Source organism: Lynx canadensis, chromosome E1 (genome assembly GCF_007474595.2).
Source record: "Lynx canadensis isolate LIC74 chromosome E1, mLynCan4.pri.v2, whole genome shotgun sequence".
Classification (NCBI taxonomy): domain Eukaryota; kingdom Metazoa; phylum Chordata; class Mammalia; order Carnivora; family Felidae; genus Lynx; species Lynx canadensis.
In genome coordinates, this window is record NC_044316.2 from 37,311,731 (window position 1) to 37,330,113 (window position 18,383).

At 58.6% G+C, this 18,383-nt stretch overlaps 1 protein-coding gene across 1 annotated transcript in view; it reads left to right on the top strand.

Moving 5' to 3' along the window:
• Nucleotides 1–15,336: 15,336 nt before the first annotated feature.
• Nucleotides 15,337–18,383, top strand: part of ARHGAP23 (Rho GTPase activating protein 23) — a 47,365-nt gene continuing 44,318 nt past the window's right edge. Inside the window, 2 exon segments of the mRNA XM_032595708.1 lie at nt 15,337–15,398; nt 15,627–15,876. Of these exon segments, the coding sequence (XP_032451599.1) occupies nt 15,337–15,398; nt 15,627–15,876 (312 nt within the window).

The window sequence follows — 18,383 nt, forward strand, 5'->3', positions numbered from 1 at the left end:
CTGAGCTCAGATTTGTTCAGCAACTGGTATGTATCAAACACTTAACACTGAACCCTCTCAAGGACCCCATTTACAACCCCATTTACAAGCCTCCAAGACAGGCTTGGAGAGGGAAGAGACTTGACTGGGGACACACAGCTGGGACTTGATCCTAGGTCTCTTTGCCTCCTCACTCTCAGTGACACATAGTCAGTAGTCCTAGGATGGGACTAGGGGCTGGGCTCTGAGGTGGACTGACTTGTTTGGGGACGCACAAGGGGCAGCACTAGGCCAGGGACTGAGTCCCCAGCCCCTAGCCCAGTGTGCTCCTTCACCGATGAAGAAAGGAGGGGGGGAGGGTGGTAATCCAAAGGCAGGCCTGGGGGCTGTTGTAATTTCCCAAGTGCCAGCCCTCTGTCAGACAGGTGAGTTCCAAGGTGGGGGAGGGGGTGACGTGGTGCTGGGGTGGGCAGGGGCGGTGTCTTTATTTTTATTTTTTTGAGAGAGAGCGCGCGAAAGCGAGAGAGCAGGCGGGCTATCTAGGGAGAGGGGCAGAGGAAGAAAGTGAATCTTAATCAGGCTCCATGCTCAGGGCGGAGCCCCAGATGGGCTCCATGCCATGATCCTGGGATCCTGACCTGAATGGAAATCAAAAGTCTGACCCTCAGCGGACTGAGCCCCCCAGGCGCCCCCCAGGCGCCCCCCAGGGACGGTGTCTTAAAGGCGGCAGAGCCTTACAGGGCCTTGATGGAAGAGGGTGAGAGGATTCCATTGGCTGCACAGCATCAGTGTGGGTATCAGCCACGGGGTGACCTGAAGGACCTCCAGCCGCCGGGAAGGACGCGGGTGTGAGCTGGGGCCCGGGGTGGTGCTGGCTGTGGGCACCGCCTCTGGTGGAGCGCCCCTTCCCCGCTCGTTCCCAGGCCGGCCCCCACCCGCCAATCAGACACGTGCGCTGCTCCCTATTCGCATTTCATTTGCATGGCCACACCCCTCCGCTCCTGCCACTCAGCCTCCGCTGCCCTGTGCTCCTGGCAGGACCCCGCCGCCGCGTTTCTGACCCTCAGCACAGGGCTGGCGTGGGCGGGCCGGGGCTGGGGGCTGCAGGGCGGGAAGGGCCGACCTGGGCTGCCAGCCTGGCCGCACTATTCATAGCTCGGGCTGGCGTAGTTCGCATACTTGGCGTTTCTCACGTCTGGCTGGTCTGAGGCTGCCGCCCCTCCGCGCTCCTCCCAGCCTGCTCGCCTCTCCCCTTACCCTTTCCTCGCCCTGCCTCCTCCGCGACCTCCTACCTCTCTGCCAGTCTTCCAGAAATCTAGAGGTGGCCCAGCCCACAGGAAGAAACTGAGGCCCAGAGAGGGGGCGTGTCTTTCGCCCTGACCTCCGGGGAGAAACTGGTAGTAATGAGGCGTGTAATGAGGTGGCTAAGAGCCTGGGCTCTGCCCGCAGACAGACCTGAGCTTGAGTCAGAGCAGCCACTAGCTGCGGGACCCTGGCAAGTTCTTTAGCTTGCAGTCGGGAGGTTTTTTGGAAGAGACCTGGAGGCTGAGGGTTCATCAGTTAAGAGAATGTGGGGGAGCGGGGAGAGAGATCTGGGAATGAGGTGGGCCAGCCCTGCCTGGGTGGACAAAGGCCTGGCCAGCTGGGGTGGGGGGACAGAGGACACTGAAAAGGGCATTGGAGCAGCTTCCCTTTTGTTCCCCATCCCTTACTCCCTTCTTCCAGCACCCCCACTTTCTGGATCCAGTTTCCACTGATAAAGGGGCAGGGGTACAAAAACATGGCCAACATCTGAAGCAGCCCCTGCCCCAGACAGACTCCTCCTGGAGACAGGGTTCTGGCCACCGTGGGTTGTCCCTGAAGAGAGGCTCTTTGATTTCCTTCGCATTCAGAAACAGTGTGCCGAGCACACTCATAAACATGTAGACACTAACTCAAGAGTGATGTGAGTCAAGACGGTGCACAGGGAGCTGACCCAGTCTGGCGCCCAGAGGAGGAATCCCTGGGGAAGTGACTTTTTGCTGAGAACTACTGGATAGGTAGGAATTAATTAGGGTGTGGGTTGGTGAGGCGCGGAGGGAGCTGGGGAAAAGAGAACAGCATTCCAGAAACAGCGTGTGCAAAGGACCTCAGGCTGGAAGAGTGCCTAGTCCCTAAAGGAACTGGAGGTAGACCAAGGTAGCAGAACACAGAGGAAAGGGGGGTAGTGGGTGTGGAACCTGGAGGCACGTCCCACAGGGCCTGGTGGTCATAATATGAAAGCAATTAGTCTGGACTCTCAGGGATCAGAGGAGTGATAGCAGCTTGGAACAGAGTGAAGAACATGGTGAAATGGTGAAGGGGGTATAGACTCGGGAGACATTTCGGAAGCAGGGTCCTCTCTGATGGGTGGGATATAGGGCCATAGGCCCTCAAGCCTCCCATTTGTTGGTTCCCAGAATGCTTTCCCAGCAACTTTGTCAGGCTGTGATCCTTACCTTCATTTTGTAGCTGAGGAAATAAGAAAACCGAGTACGCTTGAGGTCACACAGCGAGAAAAGAGCAGGGGCAAGTGGGATCCTTTCTCCACATCAGCCTTCTGCTGCGACAGTGATCTCTCTCTCTCTCTCACTAGCCTCCTGTCTTCCACTCCTCAGTGCCCTGCACCAAGCATTCCCTACCTAGGACCAGTCAGGGTAGGGGACCCAAGGGGCCAAGGTGATGAGTGTGTGTGTGTGTGTGTGACACTTGTCCCAAGAGGCTGTTCTGCTGTTTAATGAGGTAATGCGTGTGCAGCATGCCCGGCATATAGTAAGGGTTCAATCTTAATCACTGCTGTGACAGTCACTATGTCCCAAATTCAGGGCCAGGCAATTGGTGAGGGGTAGGATCTGAGGCCAAAAGTGATGCCATCTGTCTTCTGACCGCAGGGCCCAGCCCAGAAACCATCCCGGCTCTCGTGGGCAGGAAGCAAGGGAGGTTGTTTGTCCTTGCAGAGCCACCGTCCCCCTCCACCCTTCCAGCTGCCTCTAGGGCATCATGGGCTGGATTAGGGAGAGGTTCAGCTCACAGGCTGGGTGAAGGGATGACCCAGGCGGGTTGGGCAGGGCCTGGGATGGGGGGGTGGGTGGTTTCAGGGGTGGGGCTGAGAGCCTCTCCCTGCAGGGAGCCCCATGTACCCTGGGGGAGACTTTCGGAATCTGCTGAGACCTGTTCTGGGAGGGGATGTGGTCTCAGCTTGAGTAGAACCCAGCGCTCCCCTGAGAGAAACCAGTGGGTGCACCTGTTGTTTCTGCCCAGGTGGTCGGACAGCAGGAAGAATTTCCCGAGAGGGATGTGTGGGGCCATAGGGCGAGCTGCTCCCAGAGTTCTCCTCCAGTCTCTCCCGAAATGAGCTGTCCAGTGTGGAGTAGGAGAATGACTATAATTTTGGAGCAGAATCATTGAAAGTATTCTCCTGCCTCCAGGAATGACTGCCCTGAATATGATCTAGTCTGAAAAGGGGTCCTGGCTTCTCTCCGGTACTCCTTGACGAAGGGAGACCCTTCCTAAGTCTCACAGTCGCTCTGTCCTTCTGCAGGGAACCCTGCTGTCTGTAGGAGATGGGGCAGGGTTGGGGGCTGAGGGGCCTTAAGGGGCAGGGCTGGGGGCTGAGGGGCCTGGAGAATGCAGTGGGGAGAAGAGGGGTGGAGGGAATAAGGGCACCCTGCCCACTCTGGGCTGTGAGGAAGAGAAGTGTGCCAGACGTGGGCCAGCAGGGGGCTCTGCTGCACAGGGGACCTGCCAGCATCGCTCACCAGAATGTGCGCCCTCCAAGGTGTAGGCATGTTTTTCTTGGAGTGTGCGCCTGAGAAAGCATTTGAGAACAGGGACTTGCCTCTGCGTGCACACCCTTGTGTGTGTATGTGTTACAGGTGGTGTGGAAGCATGTGTAGTCTTGGAACAGACGTGTGTGCTGAGGGAGGTGAGGCCGCAGGAACCCCACGGTTAGCCCAGCTTTTGCTAGGGAAGCTCTTCCAAGGTTCTGGTGCCCTGGGAGGTGACATCCCAAGAGTTTGTTCATCCTTTGGTCCAGGTGGTAGGTCTCATCAATGCCAAAGACTCACCGTGTGCAAGGTTCAGACCCCCCTGGCAGCCTGAGAGCTCCTCCTATTCGGGGACTACTAGGGCCCCAAAGATGACAATAGGGTCTCTGAAAAGGCATAATGGAGAGGGGTGGGTGGGTGGGTAAAGCCCTCCGGACAGGAGGTGCCCAGCTTTTCTGGGCAACCTCTGTGGGCAGGACCTGCTCCTCTGCCCCCACTGGGAGACCGGTTCATTTGTTCCATATTCTTTCAAGAGCGTGCTTTAAAATTTGAATTTGAATGTGACTTTGTCATTTTTTTTTTTTTTATTGTAGTAAAAGACACATCCTGTAAAATTTACCATCGTAAGTGTTCGGTTCAGTGGCATTCAGTACATTCCCACTGTGCAACTGTCCCCACTGTCCATCTCTAGCACGTTTTCATCTTCTCAGACTGAAACTCCATACCCATTAAACAGTAACTTACTTTCCCCTTTCCCCTTGGCAGTCACCATTCTATTTTCCGTCTCTATGAATCTAGATATCTCATACAAGCGGAATCATCCAACGTTTGCTCTTTTGTTCCCGGCTTATTTCACAAAGCATACCGTCTTCAAGGTTTTTCCGTGTTATGTGGGTTAGAATTCCTTCCTTTTAAGACCAAATAAATTCTATTGTATGGAGATACCACATTTTGTTTATCCATTCATGCGTCAATTGACATTTGGGTCGTTTCCACCTTTTGGCCATTGCAAATAACGCTGCCGTGAATATGGGTGTGCCCTATTGCTGTGAGTCCCTGTTTTCACTTTTTGTTTTTAAGGTTATTTATTTATTTGAGAGAGAGAGAGAGAGCACGAGCAGGGGAGGGGCAGAGGAGGGAGAGAGAGAATCCCAAGCGGGCTCCACGCTGTCAGCGCGGAGACCAAAGAGGGGCTCAATCTCACAAGCTGTGAGATCATGACCTGAGCTGAAATTAAGAGTCAGACGCTTAACTGAGCTACCCAGACGCCCCCCCCCCGACTCCCCCTCCCCACTTTCACTTCTTTGGGAGACCTAGCCAGAGTGGAATTGCTGGATCCTGTGTTAATTCTGTTTAATTTTATGAGGAACTGCCAGGCTGTTTTCCACAGCAATGGCACCATTCTGCGTTCTAATATACAGGTGGAGCACCGGGTGGCTCAGTCGTCTCACTTCAGCTCAGGTCACGATCTCACGGTTTGTGAGTTCGAGCCCCACACCGAGCTTGCTGTGGTCAGCACAGAGCCTCTGTGGATCCTCGAGCTTTCGATCCTCTGTCCCCCTCTCTGCCCCTCCCCAACCTGCATTCTCCCTCTCTTAAAAATAAATAAACATTAAAAAAAAAAAGCATACAGGTTCCAGTTTCTCCATATCCTTGCCATTAACCAATTGTTTGTTTGTTTGTTTTGGGATTTTTTTTTAGAGACGGGGGTGGTGGGGGGGGGGGACAGGGAGGGGCAGAGAGAGGTAGAAAGAGAATACCTGCTGACAGCACAGAGCTTGATGCGAGGCTCAACGTGAGGCTTGAACTCACGAACTGTGAGATCATGCCCTGAGCCAAAATCAAGAGCCGGATGCTTAACCGAGTAAACCACCCAGGTGACCCAACAAATAATTTTTGAGAGCCTCCTGCGTTCAGAGCACTCTCATAGTAAAAACCCATTTCTGAAAAGTTGTCCTCAGGAAGCTGTCAGTCTAATGAGGAAGACTTAGGCCATGGCCTTGAGCAGTCTCTAATCCGAGGGGAAAGACACAAACCGTGACCTCTGGGAGACCCTGGACTGATATGGGACAAAACAAAAAAACCAAAAACCCACAGAATATACCAACAACAAAAACCCTGTCTGCTCTCGGGGAGCTCCCAGTCTGATGGAGGAATCATGGCCTCTGCCCTCTAGGGAGTCCCAGATGGGCCGGGAGACCAGAATGGATACATGGAGACCATGCATTGAGACAGCCAAGGGCTGCTGAGTGGAGTAAATCAGGGGGTGGAGTGACCTGTGGTGGCCCTGTCCCACACCGGCCTGTGGTTGCCTGGGCAATGGCCCTGCTGTTTACTTTGTGGCTGGCTCCAGATTTACCCTTTTCTGCAAGTACTCATTTCCCACCATAAGGAAAGATGCTCTTTAGTCTCCCCTCTCTCTGGTGTCCCTGAGGAGGGGACCGGCTCTCCTGCTGGGCGGAGGCCCTGCCAGCCTGGCACCTCGGCCACGTTCCTTGCCTACTGGGGTCTCACGCTGCCTGCTCCTTCCCCACTCCCAAAGTGCCGAAGTTCTGCTCCGGAAGTGGGGGCTTTTGATGATGCCCGCGTGAATGGGACCACCGGAGTCACCGGAGTGCAGACCTCCATGAAAGTCTGTACGTGTCACTGTGTCCTTGTATACACGTGGCTGAGTTGTCTGCCTGTCTGAATGTGAGTGTGGCTGGGTGTGAGAGTGTGTGAATATCCAGAAGGCAATCAAAACAGCTTGCATCGCCCTCCAGGGCATTATGCTAAGTGAAATAAGTCAAACAGAGAAAGACAAATGCCTTATGGTCTCCCCTATATGTGGAATCTAAAAACAAGGACAACAGCACAAACCAAGCTCAAAGATACGGACACCAGATTGGGCGTCAAAACAGGGCGTCAAAACAGGGTGTCAAAAGGTACAAACTTCCGGTTATAAAATAAATAAGTCATGGGGATAAAATGTAGTGCATGGCGACTATAGTTACTAATACAGAATTGCATTTTTGAAGGTTGCTAAGAGAGTAGATCTTAAAAGTTCTCGTCACAAGATGGGGTGCCTGGGTGGCTCAGTCGGTGAAGCGTCCGACTTCGGCTCACGTCACGATCTCACCGTTCGTGAGTTCGAGCCCCGCGTCGGGCTCTGTGCTGACAGCTCAGAGCCGGGAACCTGCTTCAGATTCTGTGTCTCCCTCTCTCTCTGCCCCCTCCCCCGCTCTCGCTCTGTCTCTGTCTCTCTCTCTCTCTCTCAAAAATAAATAAACATAAAAAAATAAAAAGAAACGACCAACAACCTATGAGGCGGAAATTAGTGTCATTCCTATTGTATTGGTGAGGAGCAGAAGCTCAGAGAGGTTCCACAACTTGCCCAAGGGTCTCACAGCCAGAAAGTGGTAGAGATAGGACTTGGACCCAGAAGTGGAGGACTCCGGAGGACTGACTGCAGAGCGCATGCGCTAACCACAGAGCCATCGGGATCGCGTGGATCCCTCCTTGAGATGGCAGTGGGACGGCTGGCAGGGGCAAGTGTTTCCTCCTCTCCTTTTCTCTCCCCTCCCCTCCAACCTTCCGTGGCTCTGGCCCAGTTTGAGCGGGGCGGGGTGGCGGGGGAGAGGAGGTGTCACAAACACCCCAACTCAGGGCAAGATGGGCTCTGGATGGGGAGAGTGTGGGGTCCGGAGAGGCCCTTTGGACCGCCCTCTGCCCCACAGGCCAGACTGAGTGGGGTCCCCACGCTCCCGGTGACGCAGGGTAATGGCACACGGAGTTTGTTGAAGAGACGCGGGCTTGCTTGGCCGGCTCCTCTGCTTGGCCTGTTAGGGCATGCCAGGACGGCACACAAGTGGTGCTGGGAACCAGGCATCTGAATGGGGCAAAGGGGTGGAGGAGGACTGGGGGGGGGGGGGGGGGGGGGGCCGCCGGGAGCGGGGAGACTGGGGCAGGGGTCAGAGGCCCAGGCGTGGGCTGGGCGGGCATGCCTTGGGTATCACATTGCCTGCATGCCTCGGATGGCCGGGGACTGGCGGCAGATTTGCTCTGTCTGTGTGTGGGGCTGTGGGGGTGGTTATGGGTACGTGCCTGGTGGTGTGCGATGAAGATATGGGACCAGTCGGAGAGTCATCAATGTGGGATGATTCCCTTGGGGTAGGGGCATTATTTGTCATGTGGTTTGGGGGCCTACATTCTGGGGGGAGGCGCTAAGCAAGCCAGGGGAAGGGAAAGCAGGCAAATTGACCCTGAGCCCCTCCCTCTCACTTCCGGAACCACAGGCCTCTCTTCTTATATGTCCCGAGACCCTTGGGGCCCAGGATGCTCTCTTCCTTCTCCCCCCGGGGCTGGTTGTCAGGCCGGTCCTGCAGCCTTCCGCTTCTACAGCCCTCTTGTTGGAGGCCTAACCTGGAAGGCCCCTGACCCCACCCTCAAATTGTCCCCTCATGGAAAGAAGAGGCCTGGAGCCCCTGCCACGGGGGCTCCCTGGGTGTGTGTGGGTTTCCCTTGGTGGGAATGAAGGCAGCTGGCTCGGGCCTGAACCTGGAACTTGGGGACCCCTAAAGGTTTCGGAGCTGGGATACTAGTAGACATATAAGCATCCTGAGGGCGAGATGGGTACTTGACTTATTCTCCAAGGTGTCTCAGCCCCTGGCACAGTACCTGGCCCACAGCAGCCCCTCAAGATGTGGTATTTGAACGGATAAACAAGGTGATACAGGAGATCTGAGTGAGTCCGGGATCAGGTTTCAGCTTAGTAAAAGTGAGATCTTGAAGCAGTCACTTTCCCTCTTTAAGCCTCAGTTTCCACATCTGAAAATGGGTGTAAAAACAATCCCTGCGTATCCAGTCCTTAGGGTTAGAGCCACATGAGATCCAGTGGAAGTGCTTTCAAACAGTCAAAGGATGATGATCTCATTTGGAGGGAGGAAGACTGGATGCCCTCCCCTTGGAGGTGTAGCCCCCAAGCCCTGCCCCAGGGACCCTCAGGGAGATCAAGTTGAATGGATTTTGCAAGCTGGTCAAACCAGAGGATGATGGGAGGGACTGCTCAGCGGGGTAATTCCTGATTTGGGGGGAGGAAGCTGGCAAGGGTGTAGGGGAGGAGGACTCACACTAGGCAGGAAGGCTTGGAATAGAATCTCAGCTACGCCTGGTATTTCCCAGCCCTTGGCCCCATCCCCCACCACCCTCTGGGATCCACCCCACATTCCTTTCCCAGAGGAAATGGGGGAGGGGGCTGAGAGACTCCCCAGGCCTGTAGGATCATTTATTCAAACTGTGTACACCCTTCAAGGCCCTACTGTGTGTATCCCCCCCCCCCCCCCCCCCGCCCCGCTGACATCCCTGTGAGCCAGAGCTGAGCAGAGGAGGTGGGGTGGGGAAGGTGCAGGTTTGTGTTGGAAGAGACTGGAACCTCCTTGCTGCCCGGCCAGGTTAGAGGGCAGGAAATGGACATCACATGTGGTTTACCATTTCCCAGGTCCCTGAAGCCCTGAACACAGAAACCCCCTGCCGCTTCTCCGCCTTGCCCCTCCCTGTATCCCTCAGAAACCTCAGCAGTTTCCAGGGAAGTGAATTCTTGATCCAGACCCACAGCAGCACCTGTTGGCCACGAAAGGCTCCATGGAGCACGACGGGGGAGAGTCACTCCATTTCCTCAGAACCAGAGACTGGGCTTGAAGCAAGAGGAAAGGAAGTTAGACAGCTGGAAGGACTTACTGGCTGCTTACCGGGAGAGTGGGCCAGATTCTGAGCGAGGACATCCCTATGGTGGTTGCCCTCTGCTTGGGGCCACAGACTCTGACATAGCTGACGACGGCCTGGCGGTGCTCCCGGCTGGTCTCCGAGGGCCTGGCCTTGGTGGAGGCTGGCGGTGTGACAGGGAGACCCAGGGCAGGCGAGGGCAGGAGTGGGCCTGACCCAGAATCCTTGGTTTTCTAGTGACAGAGGGGTGGGGGAGGGTGCTAATGGAGGTGCCAGGTCTCCACTCCTCCTGACTACAGTTCTTTCCCATTCTGCCCCTAAGCCCTCCTGACTCAGCGCTGGAGGCAGCCTTGCTCTTCCCGTCAGGCTTCCGCCAGGGTGGGGGTGGGGGTCCAGCTCCTGCACAGGGGGCCCAGCAAGCGGCAAACAGGAAACAGGAGAACAAAACCGCTCCCTGGCCCCCACTCACCCTGGCCCTGCCTCACCCTCACCCTTCCTCCTCCCTTCCTTCTCCCTCCCTCGCTCCTGCCCGGCCCTGTAGTCCTCTAGTCCCCCTCCCTCTGCCCTGGCCCTTCTCCTCCCCTACCCCTCCATCTTCCCGCCTGCTGCTTCCCACTCTGTCCACCACTTGATCCAACCTCGATCCAACCTTGATCCAACCTCAGCAAGGGCTGTCCTTGTCAAGGACACAGGTGATGGGATGCGGGTGAGCAGGGGGAGCTACCCCTTCTGTAGGGTTCTCCCTTCTGATGACTGCCCTACAAGGGCCCAGCCCTATGGCTCTTCCTCCCCAAACTCCTAGATTTGGGGGCGGGGGGCCAGGAGCTGCTCCCCAACCCCAGCCTCCCTTCCCTGGCTGCAGACTAGAATTTGGGTAGAAGATCCACAGTTGGAGTGAGGGGCTCTGGGCTTGGAGTCCCATGCTGTCATAGCAAGCTAGGTGCTCTTGGGCCTCCATTTCCTTCCCTGAAAATTGGGTCATGGCAAGTGGCCCTGGGCCACAGCGAGTGGCTGTGGCGAGAAGCCACCGTGAACAAATGAGATAGAAAAGGTGGCGGTGATCGCACGCCCACTGGCCAAGGCCTCTACTGGCCCCACCCGGGAAGGGGCCTGGGAAGGGAGCCAGGAAGGGGAGGCAGGCAGGGTCTGCCATCAACATGGGCTTCCTGTCTGACTCACATGCTGGGGGTGGGGTGGGGGCCAGCTTGGAGCCCATTGTCAGCTTGGTGGTGGCCCCTCTGGGTGAGGCTAATGGGCAGGGTGGCCGGGGGGGGGGGGGGGGGGGGGGAAGAGGGTTGGTCACAATCCCCTACAGGTGGTGACGGGGACTTCACCTGCAGCCTGAGGTTATATCGTAACTCTGGTATGAGAGTCCGTCTGCTCTCAGTGCTGGGCAGTGTGTGTGTGTGTGTGTGAACTGAGGGGGCAGAGCACCAGTGCATGGAGTATGTATCCTGGACAACGTGTGCGTGTCATCTGGCTTGCCTTCGTGGGTGTCTCTGTGGGGTGGGGTGTGTGTGGAGCATACAGGTGAGTGCCTGGGGCGTCTGGTGTGCTTTTAAGGACACAGTGGGTATGCTTGCAAACGCGTCCGTGTAGGGTGCGTGGACCAAGTATGCACGGGAGGGTGTCCAAAGTGTGTGTGCATATGGAAAGGTGTCCACACACGATGTGTACGTGAGGGGAATAGTGTGTTTACGTGGGGTCTGTGGACAGAGGGAGAGTGAGTGTGTGTGGGTGTGGATGGGAGGGTAGCCGGTGTATAGGTGTGTGGGGGGTGTGGGTCCATACAGGGTGGGCAGGACTGTGTGCGTCGCTGCGAAGAACATGTGTGCAGGAGTGAATGTGTGTTTCTCGGGCACAGCCAAGCTGGATGCGCGTGTGCACTGTCGAGTACAACGTGTGTGGGCCGGGGCAGTGTGAGTTTCCGTGTGAGCGGGAGGGTGAGGGTGTGTGTGTCTGTGTGTGCCCGTAGAGGGTGTGCAGTGTGTGGCTGCGCGGGGGCGCTGTATAGTGCCTCCCGCGCGCGCGTGTGGGGTGGGGGGGGGGGAATCTGGGCGGCCGCGCACAGGGGCCGCCCCGGAGGGGGAGGTGTCTGCCCTGCCACTCGGCGGCGTGTCCGGGCTCAGGCGCCTTCAGCCAAGAGGCTCCGGAGGCGCGGGAGGCGCGGAGCTGCCCCAGCCGTCCTGCCGCCATCCGCGCGGGCCGTCCGTCCCCTCGGGGCCCCTGGGTCCCGGGCCCGCGGCTCCGGGGGGCGGGCGGGGGCCTCCGGGGCCCGCCTGCCGCCCGGGGGGCCGAGGACGCCGCCGGCCGGGCGCCGTGGAGCGGCCGGGGGCCCCCGCGCCCCGCGCCCCTCTCCGGAAGCCGGGCCCGCGGCTCACTGGGGCGGGGGTGGCGGCGGCGGCCGGGCCCGGGCCCGGGGGCCCCCTGCGGCCGCGGCGCTTGTGGGCAGCGCCGTGTGGCGCGTGGAACGCGCGGGGGCCGGGGGCTGGCGCTGGGAGCGCGCCGTCGGCGTGGACTGCAGCGCCCCGGAGCCGCGCTGCCTGTGGCTTCCCTGCCTCGTCCACAGGGACCGCCGCGCGCCGGGGCCGCGCCGGGCCAGGGTGAGCGCCGCTGGGGGGGGGGGGGGGGGGGGGGGGGGGGGGGCTGGCGGGCCGGGGGTAAGGGGCAGGGGTCCGGCCTCGACGGGGCGGGTAGGATCGGGCCACCAACTTCCTGGGATCTTTGAGCTGAGTGCGCCCTGCGTTGTGGGACCGATGCCCCAGGAGTGGGGAGTGAGCGAGGAGCTGGAGACACACGCGGGTGAGGGTGGCAGGTTGTGGCTGGGAGCTTTTCCCCGGGGTGCTGGATGAGGACTGGCCAGTCTGGGTGGTGGCCTCCAGTGGCTCAAGCCTCTTGGTTTATAGGCAGTAGAAGGACGGAAGGGACCAGGGTTGTTTGAGGAGATGCCGGGGCATGGAATCCTGAGGAGTTTGGCTGGCAAGGACCCCGAGTCGGAGGCAGGCAAGGATCATACTAAGTGGACTGGTGGGCACCACTCCGCCCTCTCCCTGGTAGGGGCTGTGGGCACAGGGGCATGCACGGGTTTCCTGGTGGGCAAAGGAGGCAGAGGTGGCAGGTAATGAGTGATCTCAGGGTGAGGACTGACAGGGCTGGAGATAGGGGGTGGGGACAGTGTGTCTGATGTCCGGGATCGACCAGGCTGGTAGGGCGTGAGTCACAGTGGGCGCCGTGCCCAGCATGAACGCTGTGCTCCCTGCAGTGACCTCTTTATGCTCCTAGGGGGGAGGAGCAGGACTCCTGGGTTCTGGTTCCTGGTGTTGCCAACCCACCACGTGTCCAGTTCTGTCTAATTTGTGGCCCTGGGGCCATCTGCCCTCTTCCCACCATCAGTTGGTATTTCTGGATGTCTCTTTCGTTCCTGGCATGAGGGCGAGAGCATTTGGAGATGGATCTGGGCCAGGAGAGCCGTAATCAGTGATGTCCCTGTGTCCCCCCGAGCGTCTCCCTCTCCATCCCCTTGTCTCTGTGCCTACCCCAGAGAGGCAGAGTTGTGGATGTGTGTGAGCTGAACTCCTCCCCAATCTAGTCACCTTTCTGTTCCCATTGCTGGCTCATTCTCTGTTTCTGTGTCCATCATCTCCCTCCCTGTAAAGATGAGAGCCAGACCCAGGGGTGTCCCAGGTCAGAGGGGAGGAGAGGAAATGTGTGAATAATAGTATGAAGCACTGAGGTTAAATCCAAGGAAGAACTTCCCACAGGGGAGCCGTCAGGTCTGGCTGTCCATGGGGGCCGTGGTGTCTCCTCTTCAGGCCGGGGTGTGGGAGCTGTGGCAGGGGGATTACCACACTGACATTCTCAGGAACTGGTTGGAAGAGATGGGGGAAGGGGGACTGGAAGGAAGCATAAGAGGAAAGGGAGAGGCAGAGATAAGGGAGGGGGTGCCAATGGTGTTTGGGCCAGGAGGGGGCCTGAGAGGAGAAGGCCTGCCCGCTTCCCTGGGTTACATCCAGGCCCCTAGAGAGTGGCACCCCAGGCAGCTGGCAGCTCCAGGCAGGATGTGTGCTGGAGGAGGGGTGGGGGGCGTGCGGGGACCTGTCCCAGCCACTTCTCGTCACTGGGGCAGCTGGTGGCTTAAACCTTAATCCAGGACACCGGCAAAACAATGGGCCCTGCAAACAGCCTCAGCTCTGAGCCCCGGTGGAGGGCGTGCAGGGGGAGGCAGTCCACGCTGGGGAGGCATAGGGGCTTCTGGTAGGAGCAGGCAGGGGGGATCCGCCAGGCCCTCTGCTCTCCCTGATCAGTTCCTTGCCAGGTCAGCAGAGATAGGAAATCCAGGGGATTTCGGACCTCAGCAGAATTCCCAGAGAATTTTCTCCTCTGGACTCTTCGGACCCCCATGGGGGTGTGGAGCTCAGTGGACAGGCTGGGCTGGGGCTACAAGTGGAAGGAGCCGAGGGGCCATCGCTGGACCTCCTGCCCCATGCTGGAATCTCAGCCGCGGCCTCCCAGACGGGATCCTCCAGCTTTGGCTTGAACCCTTCAGGAGAATGAGCGCTCACGTCCTCAGCTGGTAGTTTTCCAGACGGAGATGATGAGAATGGTCTCCCTGGCCTGGAGCTTCACTTGTTCCCTGTACCTTCCACCTTGGCTGTGTTCTCTGGGACTGCACGAAGCAAGCCTACTGCCCCTGTCATATTGTTCTTTAGTCTTCTGAAATTTGACTCTCAAGTCTGCCTGACTACAACCCCACTTCCCACCCCAATACAGAAATCCCCAGCGAAGGGCTGGACCCAGGGCTCTCTTCTACCAGAAATGTGAACAGGCTGGCGGCGGGGGGGGGGGGGGGGGGGCTGGGGGGGTGGATACACGAAGGAGCTTCTTAGCATCAGTACATCCAAGTGCCAATTTGAGGTTTCTCAAAAGCAGTTGGGCGAGGGAGAAAGGGGAACTTAATAGAGAAGGGGGCAGGCCCTCACCCCAGAACTGGGGCTTCCTCCGTCCACATCCAGCCTGCCTTTCTTCCCCTGAAGACTCCGGGCTCGTGCCAAGGAGCGAGGGGGTTGAGGAGACTGTTGAGGGTGAGGGTGAGCCCTCTGAGGTTTGGATTAGGGCCCCCCAGACAGGTTAGGATGCCTGAGGTCGGGGGTTAAAGCCCCGAGGGAGGCATCCTGGCTTTTCACCAGGCAGCCCGCCCTTGTCTTCCGTCTTGGCCAATCTGCCGGCCGCCTCCCTGTGCACACAGGCATCTCTCTGACGCCCTTCTGTCACCCGCTTTCCCTCTCTGCGTCTGAGCAGGGAACCTGAGGTGAGCCCTCTCTCAGGCAGTGTCCGCGCTACTCTCTCTCCCGCCCCAGAAACAGACCTGTGTGCCCTCAGACCCTGGTCTTCAGACATCCCCTGCCTGTCATCTTGGGGAATCCCAAGTATTCCAGCGGGTCGGCCAGAGGGCAGCCGAGTATCTCCCGCCACCCCCACCCGGTTCCCCTCTCAGATCCGGTGACCGGCCAGGCCTCTGGCTGGGCTCCGGAGCTCCAGGAAGTCCCTTCAGTTGTCTGATGTCCAGCCCGCTCCCTCGTGGCTCTAGTCCCTCACCTGTTGCTGCCGCTGCTCCTGAAGGATGCTTGTGCGAGCCAGTCCGTGTGTGCGTGCGTGTGGGTGTCTGTCTGCAGCATATGTTGTGTGCGTGTGCCTGTATGTGTAGGCATGTGTGGGAGACTCTGATCACGTGCGATCGTGTGCGCACGTGTTTGTCTACATAGCCTGTGTGTGTAGATTCATCTGTGCCTCCGTGTGTACCTTTGCACGTGAGTGTGCTTCTCTGGGTGTGCGGATGTGTCTGTCTGTGTGTGAGATTGTGCAGCAGGCGGGAATGAGCTCAGCTGGCAGCAGGCACTTCCCAGGCCAGAAGGCCCCGTGTCCAGATCCTGGAGCGTAAGAGGTGCTTGGCGAACATTTGCTGAGCCGACCTGATTGAGAACCTGGCTGGCGGCAGGGAGTTACTTCCCTGGGAGCAAAGGTGCCATGAGGGGATCGAGGGGAGAGAAAGAAGCAGCTTTGGAGCGAGGGAGAGGAAGGAAGGGGGTGAGGAGGAGGTCGGGGAGCAGGGGAGCGTGCGTGGAACCCCAGGGCCCTTGCCCCCCTCCCCCTCCCCTGCTCCAGGCCCTCCCCCTGGCTGCGGGAGGCAGTGTGCACACCTGGGAGTGTGGGTCACACGGCCACTCAACCCTGGTTCCCTGTGCTTCCACAGCTGCCGCTGGGCCCGAGAGATGGGTGCTCCCCTGGGCGCCCCCTCCCCTGGCAGGGGCCGCGGACACTGCTGCTGTGCAAAAGTCTCCAGGACGGCTTTGGCTTCACCCTGCGCCACTTCATTGTGTATCCCCCTGAGTCAGCCGTGCACTGCAGCCTGAAGGTACACCCACCTTGCCCGCTGCCCTTGCCCGTCCTGAGGAAGCTTCAGTGGGGGGAAGGGAGGTTCGTCTGCACTGTCCCCTCCACAGCCCTTCTTCCGTGGCCTTGGGAGGAGGGTCCCTGAGAGGCTGGGGCAGCCCTGGCTGGGTCACTGGCACTGTACGATTGTGGAAGAGATCCCTAACTGCCCTGGGTTTGGTCTTCCCAGGAGAAGGGTGAACGGGTTCAGGGCGATGAACTTGGGGGTGGGGGAAGCCAGGACGCTCACACGCACCCCCAGACTCTTGGCCTCTGAAAACTGAGCCGCCTTCTCGAAGAGGTGAAGTTCCTGGGACTCTTTGTCCTGTGGCCACTTCTGAGCTGGCTTTGTTGCTCCCTCCCTAGCCTGAGCTCTTGGGGAGTTCATCCTAAAACACCTCTGGGACTCCTCCCAGAGTGCCCCAGGCCCTGCACTCGCCTCGGCTCTGGGCTCTGGGTGCTGGAGAGCGCCAGGCCGGGAGGGGGGCGCCCTGGGTTCTAATCCTAGTGGAGCTCTTTACGTAACTTTGGTCTCACTCACTGGTCACTTCTCCTGCTGTAATGTGAGGGCGTCTATGTACTTGACCCCCACGAGCCCTTCTGGCCATAGTATAAATGTCAGGTTCTCTGTGCCTAACCTACAGTGTGGGCTGGGGGCGGGCCAGGCATGCGGGAAGGAACTGGGGCTCCCCAGGAGGGCCCCCCTCCCTTCCCCCACCTCTTTCCCAGCAGGGCCTGAGACAGACTTATTTTGGAGTCAATGAACCTGTTACTCCCCCCCACCCCCTCCTTCAGGGCTGAGACCAGCTGTTTGGGGCTCTCCTCTGGGGAGCTTGGTCTCACCTGCCAGAGAACCGGGGCCTTGGGTTTCACTGCCTGTGTCTGTGTACTTGCATGGCTCTCTTTGTGTGCGCTTGGGTGCCCACTATGTGGGTCATATGCATGCATGTTTGTGTATGTAGGCGTGGGTAGATAGGTGTCTCTAAATACACGTCTTCAGTATGTGTCCCTGTGCGCTCTCATCCGTGTCTCAATCCGGGAGCACCTGCGTAAACTATTCCCATTGGCTGCAGCCGTGCTTAAGAGTGTAAGTGGGGGGCTGACGGTGTGTGAGAGGGGCACAGCCCCCTGCCCCTTGATGCCCAAGGACACCAACCTTCTAGTTCCCTGGAACCTCCAGTCCTTCCTTTCCTCTTCCCCCAGAATGTCGCTGCTGCCTGGCCCCTGCCCCCTTTTCTCAGGGGGCCCTGCTGAGGGGTGACCCGGGCGGATGCAGCCTGAGTGGCCTAGGCTGGGTGATAGACCTGTTTCAGAGAGACCTCGCTCACGTGGGGCGCTGGAAGACCCTGGGCGGGGCAAGCCAGGGGTGGATTCCATCCCCTTTCCAGAACCTGCCCAGGGCTGGGAGCCTGCAGGGAGCTCAGCCGTCTAAATGCATCCATCTGCCTTTGCCACCCGCTCACTGTGCTGTCAGCTCACATCAGCAGGCGCGCACCCCACACAGGGAGGGCAGGGGCAGAGGGACTGCACTCCAGCAGTGCCCCACAGCCTTCATGTCTTGGCTGGGGTGCCAGAGAGTCCTGGGTTCCAGCCCTGGCTCGGAGTGGCCCTGGATAAGTCACTCCCTGTCATCTGCGGTAGAATGGATGGTCTGTGGACAGGGGTAGATACAATGATGCTAAATGTCGGATCCAGCTCTGACGTGGGACCCTGTCTCGCTGGCCTCCTTTCCCTCATTTCAGTTCCCTCCCCAGATCCAGCACCCTCCCTCTCACTACCAGGATGACCCCAAAGGTCTCCCTAGTGGGTCTCCTGGACTCCATTTCTTAGCCCTGCCGGATGCTAGAACCCTGTTCCCTCACTGGTATGTCACATCCACTCTCTCCCACCCAAGAACCTTCACTGGCTCCCTCTTTCTGTCCTTTCAAACCTGAATGCTTTAGTCTGACTTCTGTCACTTGCTGGTGTTGCTTTCTTTCTCGCGTCGGCTCAGCTGATGCTGTCCTACAAATGCTTGTTTATTCCTGCTGCCCAGCGCCTGCGTACTCCCCTCCCCTCACCCAGACCTCCCTCTCCCCTCCCTCCTCAAACTTGCCTTAAAATCCCCTCCCCCAGAGGGGTGCTAATCAGCCTTCCCTTCCCATTCTCTGAGAGCTGATAGCCACTGTTTGCACTCGTCATGCCTGCTTATCTGTGTCTGCCTGTGTGTCCTCTCTCTGTGCGTTCCATTTAGTGCCTCCTTCATCGGGCTTGGGGCTCCCCAAAGGAAGGGGTCATGGGTCCCCCCACTGGATTGGGGGCGAATGGCTGAAATACAAGGTGATGGGATCAGCAGTCATGAGAGGGGGTTAGTGTTATTGGGGACCATTGCACGGGGCTTGATGACCGTCCCCACTGACACCCCTCCTGCCTCGTCTGGGCGCCAGGCTAGTTGAAGGAAGATAAGAGGGGAGGCCTTGGGTGGGGGACATCGAAGGGCCCGCCCAGGTG